At 40.1% G+C, this 18,034-nt stretch overlaps 1 protein-coding gene across 3 annotated transcripts in view; it reads left to right on the top strand.

Moving 5' to 3' along the window:
* Positions 1–18,034, top strand: part of LOC117462885 (A-type potassium channel modulatory protein DPP6-like) — a 110,594-nt gene that overhangs the window by 81,910 nt on the left and 10,650 nt on the right. For all 3 annotated transcript variants that reach the window (XM_034105246.2, XM_034105243.2, XM_034105245.2), the window contains exons 3-9: positions 3,972–4,070; positions 8,436–8,530; positions 8,632–8,706; positions 9,229–9,281; positions 10,114–10,195; positions 13,492–13,612; positions 17,129–17,283. In XM_034105246.2, coding sequence (XP_033961137.1) covers positions 3,972–4,070; positions 8,436–8,530; positions 8,632–8,706; positions 9,229–9,281; positions 10,114–10,195; positions 13,492–13,612; positions 17,129–17,283 — 680 coding nt within the window. The remainder of the gene's footprint in view (positions 1–3,971; positions 4,071–8,435; positions 8,531–8,631; positions 8,707–9,228; positions 9,282–10,113; positions 10,196–13,491; positions 13,613–17,128; positions 17,284–18,034) is intronic.

The following is an 18,034-nucleotide window of genomic DNA, read 5'->3' as shown; positions in this document are numbered from 1 at the left end:
GGGGAGCAGCAGCAGGATCTGTTGTGTCCAGTCCGGGCATTACACACATATATGGACAGATCAAAGGAGCTTCGTCTTACTGACCAACTCTTCGTGTCCTGGGCTAACCCTCACAAGGGCAAGCCTGTTACTAAGCAACGGCTCTCACACTGGATTGTGGAGGCAATTGCTTTGGCCTACAGTATACGAGTCAGAATTTGCAAGCACCTTCGGGTCTGCAGGCTCACTCGACTCGGGGCCTGGCTACTTCCTGGGCTTTGTTCAAGGGTGTTTCCATCCAAGACATCTGTGCAGCGGCGAGCTGGTCCTCGCCGCTCACTTTTGTCCGCTTTTACAGGCTAGACGTCTCCGCTCCAAGCATGGCCCGAGCAGTGCTGGGCACCTTGTTGAGTCAGGACTCTACCTGTTAAATTCTGGTTGATCAGTGATTTTCGAGATAAGCTCATCTGGCAATACGGGAGCTACAATATCCCATAGTGAGACATCGAATGGAGTGTTATGAATGAGAACTATAGGTTACTTACGTAACCCCAGTTCTCTGAGTAACATGAAATGAGATGTCTCACCAGACGGCCCTCCTTGCTATGGTGAAGCGAGAAGAGGTGCTTATTTTGAATGACGAATGCGTTGTGGCGCAAGCTACTTATAGGGAGTGATTTCCCCTGACGCTGACGTCAAGATCACCAGCCAATCAGGATTGGCGTAATGAGATTGATGCTTCTGTTTGCTCCGCGATGAGGGGCATCCCATAGTGAGACATCTCACTTCATGTTACTCTGAGAACTGGGGTTACGTAAGTAACCTATAGTTTCCACTATACTTTCTCTCACACATACACATATATTGTCTTCATACATACACACATTCTTCTCTTGCATACATACATTGTCTTCATACATACATACATTCTTCTCTTGCATACATACATTGTCTTCATACATGCATATATTATTTATAATATTAAATGTAAACATTGAATGAATGTGCATGATAGCAAAATGTATAAATATGAGCATTAAAATATATGAATATGAGAACAAAATGTATGAATGTGTGAGTGACAATATATGAATGTGTGCATTGACATATGATAATATGAGAGCAAAATGTATTAATGTGTGAGTGTAAATATATACGTGTGTGAGAGTGAAAATGTATGTATGTGAAAGGAGAATGTATGTGTGTAAGAGTGAAAATGTATGGATGTAAAAGGAGAATATATGTGTGTAAGAGTGAAAATGTATGTATGTATAAGGAGAATGTATGTGCGTGAGAGGACCAGTATGAATTACGGCCTGTACGGCCCCTCATACATTACACAATCAACTGACACATTTGTACATATTAAAGACATAAATGAAAGCACAACAATCAATATATACAAAATAACAGACACTTCAATATCTTCCACAATTTACATCAAATGCATGTTCACGTCAACGTAGGAAGTTGTTTTTCCTTTTATGTAGCGCAGCAAAAAGAAGGGTTTTAGAGGTCTGTGTGATGCATGGTCGTCTGGCATTCATGCCTCAGACCAACAGTTTTTCTATTCTGCACATCCACAAACCTTCTCTAATCTCATACAAACTAATGTTGGCAAGTGTGTAAAGCAAGACTTAAAACATATTTTTGTATTTGGATGTAAAATAAATGTTGCAACTTTCATCCAAATCATCAAAGGCCCTTGTCTGGCTATAGCTTTTTTACAATACAGTGTGCCAAAGTTAGTATTGTAGATTCATGGGAACATTTTGGAAATGTGTGAAATAGCCCTTCTTTTTAATCTCTGTATTCTCACCAAATTGTCATCAAGACTTCACACTAGGGCTGCACGATATTGAAAAAAACTGACATTGCGATATTTTTTTCCCCTGCAATAATGCGTTTTTTTTTAACTATATTTAACCGGATGAAGGATTTTAGTCTCGGACGTCTGGATCTTAACTGGTACCTTAAGTCATGATCTAACATGTCATGATAATGCATGTTGCTTGCCCTCAAATAAGGGGGTTCATCTGTGAATGAAGAAGAGAAGAACCTTTTTGTATCCAAAATAGTTCCAGATGGCAGATGTTGCTTTTCTTCTTGGAAGTAAATCTTCATTCTCGCCGGTATTGTCCTCCTGTCCCTCGCTCATTTTTTACCGGTGTTTTGATGGTCTGCAAACTAGCGGGGCCTGCTGTGATCTGATCAAGAATGATTGTGATTGGTGGTTTGCTGTGCATGCAGAGCCTGCATGTCACTCACTTAAGCCCCTGACATGAGAGCCGCGCAAGTTTTCCTTTTGTAGCAAGCAGCAAAATAATTGTAACATGACGTGTTTGAGTTAATTTACCTACTTAATATCGCAGGTCATAAAAAAAAAAAATGAAAAAAAAAAATATTAATAAAAAAAAATCATAAAATCGCACGTCCCTGCGATGTGAATATCGCGCATGCGCATATCGCGGTTATCGCCATGACACGATATATCGTTCAGCCCTACTTCACACCCAACTGAATATAGTTACAATATGTTACGTTTCTGAGACGTTTTGATAACAAACCAACGACTGAGATGTACATGATTTCCCTGAATAGTGTCTTCACTGTGCTATCAGAGTATATTCTTCACAAAGCTTTGAATTAACAACAAAACATTTCACACACCACATAATTCTGCCAACAATCTGCCCTTTATAGATTATTTTAATTATAAAATGTGAAACATGCGTCTGATGGATGGATCATAAAACACATAGCGTGTGAAAATCATCTGATACAGTACAGTGTGCCAAATGTTATATGGTTGTTATATTCATTTATAAATGACATTTTTAAGATTGCCTTCTAAAAAACAAATTATATTGATCGACACGTACACCACACACTGCATGCCTCAGTTTACACATATTTTACACACCTATATTGCATACATAACTCGGATGAATCCTCTTTCTCCTCTGCTTTCTCTCAGATCACAGGCAGCTATTCTAATATTCTAACCTTGTTTGAGGGAGTCAAGGTTTAGCAGATGATAAGCTTCTCCTGTGTGGGATTGTTTACGGGCTTTACACAAAGGCGGGGTCATCCTCCCTCTAGGTAATCGGCCTTTTAATGCGTAATTCCATTCAGGCCTGTTTAATGGAGATGATTATGCCGTAATGGCTCCTACTATTTGTCGGTTTGGCACAGCATCAGATATACCATTTGCCTCGTGATGGAAACCTTTCTCCCCTCTCTCTCTTAGAAGACAAGAGAAATGCTCTGATTTTTCAAGCCGTACGCTTTCGAATGTCTGACATCGTATTTGCACACTCAAATCTCTCCGCTAAGTCATAACGTGAAGCCTGGCGAAGACCCTGTCAACGGGCTGTTTTATGCAGTAGCTCTCGACTGTCAGCCATCTCGACAGCTCGTGTCTGACGCTTGTTTCCTGAGTTAAGGTATATAAGATACTTAAATAACTCACACATGCTCTCTTTCTCACATCCACACTAACCCACTGGTGCACCGCTCTTATATGCTCCACCTACAGCTCAGCTGTCAGCTGCAGATCTCATTTGGGGTGTTGTTGATGAAAGGAATGGTTCCCCCGCTGCTGAAAAACAAAGCAGGCAGATGTGAACTTACGCTCTCAGATCAATAGTGCAACACCAGAGGCCTCTTTCTTGTTTGTACCTTGTTCTAAATTGCTCGATCTATAGTGGGCAAAAGTTGTTGGAGGTGATTTCTACAGAAAGAAGAGGGTTATAAAATAGTGAGGTGGTGACATTCTCTGGAGCCCCCTGAGCAATGCAACTAAAGAAGAACAAATCAAAGGATTTCTTCAGTGTTTTCCTCTGAAACTAGCAAACTCTGATGCTTGAAAATATTAATAAGATTAAAGGACAACTTCTTCCAGAAAATCCTCCTCCAGACACTTGCATAGAGCTGCTGTACGTCACATGTAATTCATGCTTGTTTATTTATTTGTCTGATGCGCTCGACAGGTGAAGATGACAGCCTCGCCCTTAAGAAGAAAGTGACTATAGAGGATGTTTTTGGTCCAGACCTTCAAATCCACGACCCAGACGCCAGGTGGCTCAGCGGTGAGTGAACAGTGTGACATTCGGCATCTGTCTCACGTGTCAAAACGCAGAACATATCCAGACACATTATGATAGGCATTTTTATTTTCCTTAACTCCAAATGTACCATCTGCATTTGAATCAGACCCACAGTTATGATTTGTTCATATACTGTAGATATAGAAGCTGTTTCTTGTGTGTTGAGCACATAAGAGATGCCCAACTCCAACATATATTCAAATCAAGCACACGATGCCACTTCATCTTATAGTATAGGAAACTAATAAAGGATTCTTAGGACTTTAGTTGCACAGTTGAGAACATGAATCCTTCCTCTGGCATTCAGGTTGGCAGATTTAAAACATCCAGAAGCAAATTGGGAGTGAATGAATCAGCTTATGGTCATAATTTAGTAACTTTCTTTTCATTTGAGAGAATAAAAGACATTCTTAGTCAATGAACCAACGATCTAGCATAAAGTAGCATTAATAAGAACAATTGGGAGAGTCGTGATAAACATCGGATAGTTAAAGCTTTAAAGTTTCTTAGAGGAATCAAATATCTACCTTCAGGGCAGTTTGCAGATCAAACCACTGAAACTAATGCTGCTACGTTAGATGTGAACAGACGGGAGATATAAGGAGAAATAGTTATTGCAGAAACAAGATTTAAATGGGAAAAGAGTTGTGAGGTAGTTTGGACGCTATAACACTGGAGCTTTATGGATACAAATCAGCAATAAAATATAAAATTCACTTTCTTCAGTCTCACGGAAACCACATTAACAATCGTTTCTCTGCAGGCAAGCCATACAACCTACCTGTTTCTATAGCTACCGGTATATACCTGCATATAAATGTGAGTATAGGATTCTTTGACGCAGGTAAAATAATTGTTTACATATGTTTCTATCAGTCCATTACAGCTCTCTCTGTTTCCATGGCAAACATATGCAGCGAGTTCAAGCTCATTTTGGACAAACTACAAATTCAGCATGTGATGCGCTACTGGTTCGGTAATAAGGAATTCATAAACACAGATGTACAGTAGAGCAGGTCTGCTGTGACCTCTGTGACCTTCACACTAGCTGCCATCTGTGCTCAGAAACGCTGGATCAGATGACTTAGTGCCCTCTGGTGTTCGACAGGAAAAGTATCTGAAATATATGTTTTTATTTGGCTCTCCATGATGAACTGAATCACTGCTACTGAGTGAATGTCATGTTGCACTTTGGTGAAACAGAGGCATTCTGTGTTGGTAGTACAACTTCTTCTTCTACTACAAATGAATTGCACTTTGTATTACAGGTAACGTCACCCATTCATGTTTTATCTTAATCTGTTGAAATAACCCCATATTTTCAAAATGTCTGGTTGTCACCTGAATAAGAAACAGGGATCACTGAAGCGGTTACAATACATACACATATCATGATTATTGTGTAGTAATGTGTATAAAAAGGTCTTTTAACATCTGGATCTGGTTTTGGGTTCCAGGCAGATGTTGTTGACCAATCCCTTTTATTTATTTGATCATCTTTTGAGTTATGATATTTTTTATTTAACAGAGAGATCTTAGCCCAAGGGCCACATGATAGCTTTTTCGATTAGCTTCAAACTACATGGAGTTCCCTTAGAGAAAACTGAGCCAATCAAAGCTCCAGAAAGAGAACCAAAAGAGGATCTTTTCCCTCGTCTAATAATTGTATCTTAATACTATTCAGGATTTCTACTCAAGGTAGATGTTGCACCTGACAATAATCATTTTCAAATAGCTTTGTTTATATAGCACCTTTTAAAAAAACTACCGTTACAAAGAGCCTTACAAAGCAACAGCTGGACATTTGAAATCTACCTAAGTATTAGATGTATAAAATAATAGTAATCTTCTTGTTCAATGCAAACAAGACATGTTGTTGTTTGTTTTTTAATCCTTATTCGTTCCTTGAAGTATTAAACATAGACCAAGGTAATAGTGGATTAAAGAGCTTTGAAGTAGTTGTTGTAAAGAACTAAAGGTATTGTGATCATTAGAATTAGTTGCCACTATAAAACGTTTTTGTTTTGTTAGAACACAAATCACTTGAAAGAAAGCAACAGCAGCCGTGTGTAGAGACAGTTTATCCATCAATGCACCAGCTGACTTGCATATAGGAATAACATTGTGCACTTGTTTCTACTAATGACTTCCCATCACACCTGCAACCTCACATCTGTATGTATGCATACATGTGAATGAGAGACACATGCTGACCTTACATCCGTCCTTTTTTTGCACTGTGCCGACCCTCTCCCTGATTACTTACATTAGCGGCTCATTAACGCATAATTACTTAAGTTCTGTGTCTCCGTGTCCTTCATTCACGAGCGAGATTACAACGTCCTCAGCACCTGACGAAACTCCGGCAATCAATTGTTTGACATTGCCTCTTGTCAACTAACTTAATGCAATCAACTCCCATTTTCTGCTAATGACCTTCTGATAAGAAACCCAATGGGACAAGCTCACACTTCAGTAGCCCTCATCAATATTGTGTGGGCTTCTTTCACAGGAGTGCGTAATTGATCCTCGTTGCTCTTTGATCACCGCTTGCCTTAGTAGTCTTTGGACTCACCTCGGAGTTTCTCACACAGCCAGAGCCAAAGACAAAGGATATCAACTTTTAGACTCATCTCTGAAACAACGGACTGCTGCTGTCTCTCATTTATATAACACAGAAACACACTAATATAATGTCCAACCATGAAAACATCTACATTTAAGAAACTAAAGCCCCATTATTTGTCTTGACTCTCGCTCTGATCAAATTAAATGGATTTGCCGTCAGTACAGTTCCCATAATGAACTGACGTTTTCTCTTTTGGGTCCCTCTTCACTAAGTTTTAGCAATACAATGAAACAGAGCAAACTGTGCAGCTCTGCAAGTTAAACATTTCCACTGTCACAAAAAGATGTGACGGGAATGATGAGGAGAACGCTAGAAAAGAGGGATGTGTTCCACCTTAGCACGTCCTTCAAACAAATGGAAAATGTGCACATTAGAGTTAAATCTTTGAAACAACTGGCTTTGTATCGCAAAGGTAACCAGAGGAAGAAAGTCTGGCATTTTAATGAGGAGACTTTTCTTCAGAGTAGCACAGCAGCAGCATACCAGTCGTTGGAGCCTGGACACATCACACACTCACTTCCTGTTTAGAAGGATCAATAGATACGTAGATACTCTCTTGGTCCCTGTGGGGAAATGGGTTTGCAGCACAATCACAAAGCATCTCAACTTCTCAGAAGTCACCACTAGACATACTCCCACACATACCGATACTTTGCACTTTGCTACGAATTAGCTGTAGGAAAATAAAAGTTAGAATGGACCAGAGCAGCTCCACACCCTTTCTGACCATGAAGGCCAGGAGCATGGAGCATAGGGGGCAATAAACTAGACATTATTGCTAAAACAGTCCAGATTGAACTTGAGTTCATCAGCTGGACAGAAACACGACTCCAAATGGATCTGCTGTCTAATGGAAGCAACTGTTCCCTGGATCAATAAATAAGGTCACAATATGTCATGTGTTGTTTTACTACCCAGAGTGGGACAAAAATGTGTTAATGTTTGTTTTTCCAACAGTGTCTGTCTTAGTCTTGTCATCATCATAAAAAGAATACATTTTAATCCAATCCAGTGTGAAGAGGAATAACCAAGCCACATTAGTTATTGTCCAACAATAAATCAAGGCCTGTCCTTAGAAATCAGACATCCAAAAGGTTATAACCATATGCAAAAAAAATAGTATTATAAAAGTAAACATTTAATTATACATAACCCAAAAATAATACTTTTGCATCATATAAAAAACGAATAATAGGGTAACAACTTTAAAAATGGTTAGTTACTGCAGGTTTAATAGCAATATTGCTTACTCAAGACAATCGATAAAGGTTGAGAAGGAGGATACACACTTAATCATTTGCTTAGGTATTCAACCTTCAACACAGTTAATCATTTTCTCCTCTCACTGTCTCCTTTCTCATGGCATGGGTCTACGGCCTTGGGTATTGCTGCTATCTCTCTTTAGGAGGGGCAGCTCGGGCGCATTGTTGTTGCTAGTCTATGACAGAGCACAAGCCGCCATGAGGTAGTTTACTGTACACTCCGAACTAGTTAAAACCTCGAGCTACAGAAAGAGTTCTTCAGAATTGGTTTGGCAACCGCTGTGTCAACTCGTGGCCACCGTCTTGTCAATCCTCCGGCCGTAACTCCAAATAAACCACCAGTGTTTGCCATCAAAGCTCCAGCTCTCCTTGTGCCTCTCTGAGTCCTGTTTCCAATTGCTACAGAAGTTTCCCCCACACCTCCCTGATTGGTTGATTTGTATTTTGCCATTACAGACAACGAGCTGCTGTATCGTACAAGGGAAGGAGATGTTGTGAAGCTGAATGTTCACACAGAGGAGAGAACGGTCGTCGTGCTGAACCAGTTGTTTGTGAGTATCCTCTCGCTCCATCTTCAAGCGTAGTAATTGGACTCTCTCCTGCTGCTGTAGTGGGTGTTTCACTCACTACCATTTTTATTTTCTCCATGCAGGACAGATCCAGAGCCGCAAGGTACCAGGTGTCTCCTGACATGCAACACGTGTTGTTCGCCTTTGAGGTGAAGCCGGTAAGAAACACTGAGAGTGATACCTGGAAACATTTCATTTTGTCCTTCAATTATTTTCTTTTGTAAATATCTGTTGGAGTGATATGAAATGCAGCAAAACAAAGCAAACACATAGTTTGTGTGCAACAAAAACTAAATACAATAACACAATTGGCAAACACATGAAATGAATGACCCCAAAAGGTTTTTCTTTCGAACAATTCACACAATGTTGAAATGTCTTTGAATATTTTTCATAATCTAATGGGAAAGAAGATCCACACATTTGTAATACAGGTTTGGCTGTAATTTCAATACTTGTATTTCCAGTCTCAAATGAATTTGACAATGGACTATTTAACATTTGTAGAAATTAGACATAGTGCATGTTTTCACTTTCCAGAGCAGGATGCTTTGGATTTTGTTCATGCATTTGGGGATAAGCCGTATATCTCGCAATGTAGAAAACAGATGAACTATAAACGTTGGAGCTGAAATGTCTGCTGCAGATGTCAGCTCTCTTAATGATGTTTGTCTTTGCAGATCTACCAACACTCCTATCTGGCCAAGTACATTATTTACAGCCTTGTGACACAGTAAGAACCACTTGTGTTGTATCTCTTGAATTGTCGGTTGCTTTGATCCTTTTACTGTCTGTATAGCAGATGTGTGGACTTGACTCAGACTGAAACAACAGATTTGAATATTCTAAACTTCTTTAGATAAAATAATTACTGCGACTTATAATAAAGCAACGGTGTTTTTGATATGTTTGGACCCTGTACTTAAATATATTCATAGGATCTGATGACTAGTACGTTTTCTCCAGTCTAAAGCACCTTGCTGTGGAGATTCACAAAAAACAGTGCTTATTGATATTACCCATGATATGACAATGCGGATGTCAAACATGTGGGTCAAAAATGGCATTACATTTGGTGAAAAGGGCATTATATCTTTGAACTAAAAAGTCTTGATTTGGGAATCGCAAAACAATGATTTGGTCCGCCCTGTGTCTGTGTGCCTCTCAGATCTGCGACTGGACGCTAATCTGCCCTCAGCCTGACCTCCTGTTGACAGTTCACTGCCCTCAGTCCCCTTTACCTGTTTCTCTGACTTTGTGTGAACGCATTAAAGCCCAATTAGTTTTGTGCGCCGTGTTCAGCCTGCCTGTTTTTAGCCTTTCATCCATCCTTGTCTGCTTATTGCCCCACTGTTCTGTATTTGTAGTGAGCCAAGCAAAGTCAGCTTGTGCTAAAAAAAGGATATGGATGATTGATGAAGCCTACATTGAGAGAACAATCCCAAAAAACACACACGACTTCCTTCCTCTGACTGTGCATTCGTGGTCAGATGCATACTGTATTGTGCATGTAGCGCAAACACAGACAAATATGTTATTGTTTTTTTAATGTCTTGCCTCCACAGGGAGACTTGGCCTTTGAAGCCCCCCGAAGTGCACGAAGCTGTCCTGCAGTTTGCTGGATGGGGACCCCGAGGCGAGCAGCTGGTAAGGAGGCCGTGCCCCCGAGATTACTCTGTGAATACTGGCACGCTGGTGAGATCTGTCAGAATTACCCTGGCATCGCAGACGGGGCACACAAGTGATTTATGGTTTTTCACAATTGAACAGACAATTGTTGTGGCGATAAGAGGTTTATGTTCACTGTAATGACCACTTTAAGGATTTCCAGGCTGAGCTCTCCTTGCTTTGACCTCCATCAATGTCACCGTGAAGCAACTGTCCTTTTTACTTTCATAACTTGGAGACAACACATGAGCTGGTGAGAGCCACAGTGGCAGATGGCCTCGGTGTGGCTCAACCAGGCCTTGGACAGTCTGGGATTGCTGGTGGGGGACGCACACACACATGGCACAAACTAGAGTGAGTGTGTGTGAGTGTGTGTGTGTGTGTGTGTGTGTGTGTGTGTGTGTGTGTGTGTGTGTGTGTGTGTGTGTGTGTGTGTGTGTGTGTGTGTGTGTGTGTGTGTGTGTGTGTGTGTGTGTGTGTGTGTGTGTGTGTGTGTGTGTGTGTGTGTGTGTGTGTGTGTGTGTGTGTGTGTGTGTGTGTGTGTGTGTGTGTGTATTGGTTTGGAACCATCTACATTTGGTTGACAGATTTAGTGAAATGCACCATTTGATTGGTGTCTTCAATTTGGTTTTATTGCAGTTCTTATTCGCATCTCAATCATTGGTGTTCTGCGCTGTTCATATGATGTGTTAAGTGCTGAACTACTTATATAATCAAGTTTTCTAAACTAGTCGCCTGAAGTCCTTGGATTATAAAACATCTTTAACCAAAGGGGGAATGTTTGTATTTGGATTTACTTTCATTTCTGACCACATTCATAACAAGGAATAACCCGGATGGTTCAAACTCATCAATTGAATAGTAGCAGCAGTACATTGTTCATGAATTCAATGAAGTCTTAATTAACTTTATATTAATGTGTGATTCTCCTGACCATGTAAAGTAGAATCGGTATATTCATATGACCTCTGAGACACACATTAACCCATTTTCAAATAAATACATGTTCAGTGGAAGTCATTTGGCTTGGAGTGCCTCAGATCAGGAAGAGATAAAGTAATAGGTTGTTAGTCTCTTAGTCTATTCATGCAATTCGTTGACAGTAAGAAAAACATGGAAGATGAATCCTTTGATGAGCTTACAAGTGCCATTGACCCAGGCACCTGCTTATCCCTTGTGTTGTTTCCTCTCCTGCTGCCTACGTCGTTTCTTACCCTGTTGAATTCAAATTAGTTTCTGTTTGGATTGCAGGGCTTAGACAACAGACCCCCATGTTTCATCAGCTATTACCTGGAAGCCTTCTCTCACTCCATAATTGCTCTTATCGTATCATTTGCTTAAATGACAGATACATTGCTGCGAGAAAAATATTCACATTTCAAGTGTGGGATGAGACTTTGTCTGCTGAGGGAAGAAAGCAAAGTAATTTGCCATGGTGATAGTACACCTGATTGTTTCTCTGCCGTGCTGCTACTGCAGCTCCGCGGTTCGTTTAATGAACAGCTGGGGTCATGCGAGAGAAATAAGATGAGTTCTCGTCTTTTGTTTTTAGTCTGACCTGACAACATTGGAGACGTTTCCTTTTTTTTCTCTCTACACTATCTCTAAAATGATTTCCTAGGTTTATTCGACTTGGAGTCATTTATAATCAGGTGAGTGCTTCATCAGCACATAAAGGCGTGTTTGTGGCAGTAATGCCGTGTGCAGTGAAGCATCAGATGTACAGTGAGAGGGGATGAATCCTGCGACACTCGCCTCATTAAGCTGCCAGCAATTACTCCACCGTGACAGAGCAATCAGTGAGTCTGGGTCAACACACACACACACACACACACACACACACACACACACACACACACACACACACACACACACACACACACACACACACACACACACACACACACACACACACACACACACACACACACACACACACACACACACACACACACACACACACACACACAAAGGTAACATTACCCGAAGGAGAAGGGGTGAAACAAGGAAGTGGATTTAGAAGAAAAATGAAGCCGAATGAATATGCCACTTGAAAAATTGAAATATTTCACAACTGAAAACACACGCTCCCACACAAAGAGAAACCCTGCTTTGTGAGCTTCGCAGGTATCTTTGATGTTGCTACTTTCATCTCGCCACCCTTGAATATTGAAAAGGCATTGAATGAGTTGAGAGTTGCCCTTTGCTTTTCAGAGTGCATAATTTACGACTAAACGCTATAACGGGTCCTGCCTTTAACATGGAGACAAAACCCTTCTCTTTTAATCATTTGGTGCTAATGATGTGAAGTGTAATCAAGGTTTTGAGGCAGCTTTGTTGAAGACATAATTATTGATAATGAAAACACTCAGTTTTTGGGTGTAACTTATTGAAAGCTGCCGATGACTGCCATTACTTCTTGTCTGCTTTTGCTGCATTTGCCAACGACCAGCTTCCTTTGCTTTACACAGCGCTGCATTCATCTGTTTTTCTCAGATGTCGATCCCACAATATACAACTTTGATTTTCTCCACAGCAGCCATAGATCAGAGCCAAAGCAGCCATGTTTTTCTCTTTTTTTGATTCTTATGCCGTTGATCTGAGGCTTACATTTATCTGGAGAGGTTCCGGCTGACAGCCCAGCCACACCAACACGGCCTGTCCTCCAGATAACAATCAATCCCACATTCATCTCCCTCATGCTGGCACCAGGTGAAGCAGTGCAAACTCTGGAGGGGATTGACAGAGGAAGTGTCACGTACTTATCTGCCAGCAGTGTGTCTTAATTTCTGCAAGCGATGCCATCGTTGCGGCTTAAATCAGAGGCCTAACCCGCGGCTTAGATCCGCTGTCGCCCACCCTCAGGAGACAGCATGATGTCTCAATAAACACAGGGGCCAAAATGTGTGTGTGTGTGTGTGTGCCAGTAGGGCATCTTTCATACTGCGCTTGAGAGGAATCCTGCTCCAGCAGTAATGAGGCAAATATCCCTTAATACAGCGCTTAAGGCAGGTGTTGTCTGAGACTGTATTAGCCTGTAAGTGTCATTGAATGGGTGTTTATCTGGATTAAGATAAAGTCATTATGTGGGTTTAGGGTAAAGGCTCTTACTGTATTATGGACAGAGAATTGTGAGACGCAGAGGCTGAGAGAATGTACTTGCACCTTTGCATTTTAGGAAATTGAATTGTAGGTTACAGAAGTACAGATAATGATTTTTCATACAGTGAAACAGAGACTAATGTTGGTCCTTCTTTTTGCTTCTCCTTGTCCAGATCTTCATATTTGAAAACAATATCTTCTACAGATCAACAGTAGATAACCGAGCGATCCGCCTGGTTTCCACGGGTAAAGAGGGAGTCGTCTTCAACGGCCTTACTGACTGGCTGTACGAGGGTAAGACAACGACAAACTCCAAAAAACACTGCAAAGCCCATCATTTATATCACATCAATCTTTACGTGTTGCAAAAAATTGACTTTCATCAAAGTTTGAAGACACAGTAGGAATTTCTGTCAGTTTCTGAATTGACAGAACTGAAGTTAGTCTAAAAGTACATTTCATTGCCAAAGGTACAAGGACAGCTGAGCACCAAACTTGCATGTGATCATTGAACATGTCTAATCAAAACCCTGGGCATTATCTAGCTGTTGGATCACTCTTCACCCTGGTAAGTCTTCCATCAGGATTTTGGAGCGTGAAATTGACTTTTGGAGGTTGGATTTTCGATGATTTGTCCTGGCTTGTATTCGTTATTCCAAATAAGGTGGGGTGAACGTTTGAAATCACAATATTATCTGAAATATCGTTTTTAATACAGTAGCTGCATAACTATACTGATATATTATCTACCCTTAAGGTGATATGGCATATATCTTAGCATTAGCATCAATTTGGAGTCATTTCACAAGTCTATTATTAACTCTGTTGCTACCTTGATTGTGGTTTTCTGAGGGAAATACCTGGTGCTTTAGATGTTGAATGTTCCACTATGTTCAGCAGTCGCTAGCTTTGCTGTTTGGTGCTTGATCTGAAAGGAAATTCAAGGGGATGATTTCATTGTGGATTTGTAAAGCAGCCATTTAGAATATACTGTACATGTGAGCAATACAGATATTTATTCCAGGCTTTTTAATGGATCAGCCTTTGGTCTGGTGTGTCCACCTGCATTAGCACATATGCTGTATTTAGCCAACTGCATTTAGAAACACATTTGGATTCAGTGTTGTGACACCTGCCCCCACCCGGAGGCGTGTTGTGAGTTTTCTGTTCATGATTCAATTTGAAAGAGCACAGCTGGCTACGTTTGAGCGCCCCTCCCTCTCTAGACTTCCCGTAGCTTGTCTTTGTGTTCTGGCAGTTTTAATTAATTCATGTCTGCGGCGCTGCAATCTCAATAAGCAGATGTTCAAAAGCTGGCAAACTTGTAAATTAATATGAGATGTTTTCTGATTACTGCATATGTGAAACTGACATTGCAATTACATACCACTCGAATATGGCTTTGTTCACACACGCGCTGCCATGTTTCAGACGATTCCTCTCACTGTGCAGTCATTTATTAAGTGCATAGATTTCTTATTTAGTAAGTGAGGACTTATTTTTCTGGCACTATTGAAATTACTATAATAAGGATTGCAGTATAGTTGTATAATGTAATTGCAAAATGCCCATTATATTGAGGGAAACTCTGCATGAGCGGCTTCAGGGTCGACTCTAATAGGGTTTTTCATTAATGGGATTATTTCATTGTTGTGGGCACATAACACGACATGAATGTTGTTGTGTTTCATGGATTCGTCAGGGTTTTAATAGACTGCCTCACAAAAGCCGAAATGACACAGGTCGGTGTAATGTTTTACAGATACTATATTCAGCTGAGATACAGTAGGTTTGTCTGAAAAAGGGTTTAAGGTGAGGCTTCCTCTTCTCTCCGGTACCTCTGCAGTCAGAGTTCCTTAACCTTGACTGAAACAATGTACTTATTAACCCCTTGAGCTTAAAAACTCTAAATTGAATTCCTTTAAATGTCCACATAATGGCATAAAACCTTTACATGTGCCAGAAAGGGACTTTTATTCATGAATTAGCTTTTTGCTTAGTTCACTAAAGGAACAGTATACTGTGCAGATTTTTTTTTTAACATTCAAAATAAAGTCATTTAAGGTTTGAACAATGCTGATAAGAATAAATATCAGTGAGTCTTTGATAAAATGTAATTAGTCAGAGAAACGCATCAACGTGTGTGAGCTCTAACTTTGATCAGGAGATTAAAGACAGGGAAGTCATTAAAGTTGGGAGGATTCTTGATGTTTCCTGTAGAGCAGTAGGTTGGGGGGATTGAGGAGATGAAAGAAATATACTTTAATAAAAAAGCAACATGGTAGTTCATGTGTATACTACTTATCTATTTGGGTTTCAGTCTGTGTGTGTATCTCCCCAGCTGATGGATGTTAAGACAGCTGTGTGTTATCATGCACAGAAGACTGTGGCACCCAACACTGACAGTGTCCGAGTGCATGAAACACACAATCATGCCATGTTTTTGTGGCACTGTACATTTTGTTACAGGAAATATTCATATTTTTGTCTTTTATGGACTGCAGATTGAATCCTTTGGTTGAGGTAAATGTCCAAAAAGGCACTATATTTGTAAGAGCAGCTTGCCAGGACTCTTATTAAGTGCTCTGACCTTCATCAAATAATGGATTAAATAGATGATATGTTGTGCTGGGTTCCAGAGAACATTTTGTTGGCAAATGTTTTTCGGCACATGCCTTGAATATCCTGATGCACTCAAACAAATAGTCACTTTTAGAGTAAGAATGGGGGGGGGGAAGGTGTAGAAATACCTCCCTGAATAATGTCCTTCTCGCTGTCTGACCTTGTTACAAAAGACTTTCCATTTGTAATATGAAAACAAATATAGCCTCAGACATCAATGATAACAAAATGATAAACTCTATTGATGTTGAGCTGATCCTTTTTGCCAAGAAAAGACTGTTGTTTTAATCTCCACATGTAGGTACAGTAGTTTGTACTGCAAGTTCTTTTCATAGAGCACTACTGCCCCCTGCTGGATGAAAATCACTCATCAGGAAGCTGCTGAAATTGAAATTAGGGAGGCTCAACAAAATAATATGATTTCTCTTGTGAGGAGAGAATCTTTATTTTTGTCTTGGTTTCTTCCATAATGTCAGCTCCCTCAGATAAGTTGTCAATTAATCAAAGCCCACTCGCAAAGAACATTTCACGGCAATTTTCAATACCGTAAAAAATGACAATGCAACAAAAAAATACATGTTTTCCCACACATGGTAAACAACGGAATTTGCTTTGCTCCAAAATAAGAAAGCAAATGTAATCCTCGACTATTGTAATATAATGTTTTACAATGATTAATATTCACTTTCAGTTGCAGATTCCCAGGCATCAACTCTACATTAAAATGGTGTAGATACTGCAATGCACATTTCTGGTTTCTGTAGTTGAAACTGTCAAAAATGTAATATGAGTAATTGGTTTATTCTTCCTCAGCCATAACCATAAATCATCTGTGATGTTTGTATAATTCAACTAGTGTCTGTTTAAACGGTATCCTATTGGAAATGTCTTAATCAAGAGTAAGGAGTTCATAAACACCAGCTAACAGTATAGCCGCTAATTGAGCTGCACACACTTTATATGTAAGACATTGCATTTTATTGAGATGTAGTTTTGCCTTTGTTGTTGTTTGTTGACCGTTGTGTAAGGATGTTAAAATAATTAAATTGATTTTTACATGGATTCGACTTTTCAGCCTGGTCTTATGAAAACATCCTTTGATTTTGTTCAACATCTCACTTGTTTTATGGATCTCATTTTAATGGATGCCTCACAGTGTGTGTCTGATCTGGTTGTTGTGTGTTACAGAGGAGATCCTGCAGACACACATCGCCCACTGGTGGTCTCCGGACGGGCTGCGCCTGGCCTACATGACCATCAACGACACGCTGGTGCCAAAGATGGAAGTTCCCTTCTTCACAGGATCGCCGTACCCCGCCACCTTGGAGTATCACTACCCCAAGGCAGGTCTACAGCCTCCATCTCACACTCATTCTTAGTCTGAGCTAATTCAAAGCAGCTATAAACAATGTCTTCTGCTCAATTAAAAAGATTTTCACTTATGATTTTTATGGGTTTCTTAAAAATGTCACTAAGGGCAGTGAAATGCATTTTTCTGATAAATAATCTCATAAAGAATACATTTAAATGTAATTGAAATTAAATAAACAAAAACACAAAAAATAACTTTAAAATAGCAGATTGTTTGTAGCCTTTATTTAACCAGGTGAAAGCCCCTTGAGATCAAAAGATCTCTTGTTCAAGGGTGACCTGCAGGACATTAGTTACACATATAACATAAAAACAACAGAACAACAATAAGGATGACATACAACATAATGTACAGGGTACAGTTTACAAAACTCTATTTACAGTATTAGGTACCATGAGTATCAAACAGCATGTCACCCAGCCGAGTTTTAAAATGATGCAGGGGAACCAAAGTGCTCAGCTTTAAACAGGTTTGCAGACTGTTCCAATTTAGTGGAGCTGCACATCTAAAAGCTTTCTTCCCTAAGACAGTCCTAGCACTTGGCACATTTAATAAAACAACATCATGAGATCTCAGGCAATACGTACTTTCAATTCGTCGAGAGATCAGAGAGCAGATATAAAAAGGTAGTTTACCCAACATGGCTAGATGAACGTGACTGAGCCTCCGTACAGTTAGTGAAGGCAGACCTGCCTTGGCATACAGGGTACAGTGATGAGTAA

This window comes from Pseudochaenichthys georgianus, chromosome 17 (assembly GCF_902827115.2).
Source record: "Pseudochaenichthys georgianus chromosome 17, fPseGeo1.2, whole genome shotgun sequence".
Lineage (NCBI taxonomy): Eukaryota > Metazoa > Chordata > Actinopteri > Perciformes > Channichthyidae > Pseudochaenichthys > Pseudochaenichthys georgianus.
Note: the sequence above shows the minus strand (reverse complement) of the source record. Positions and strands in the feature narration are given on the sequence as shown.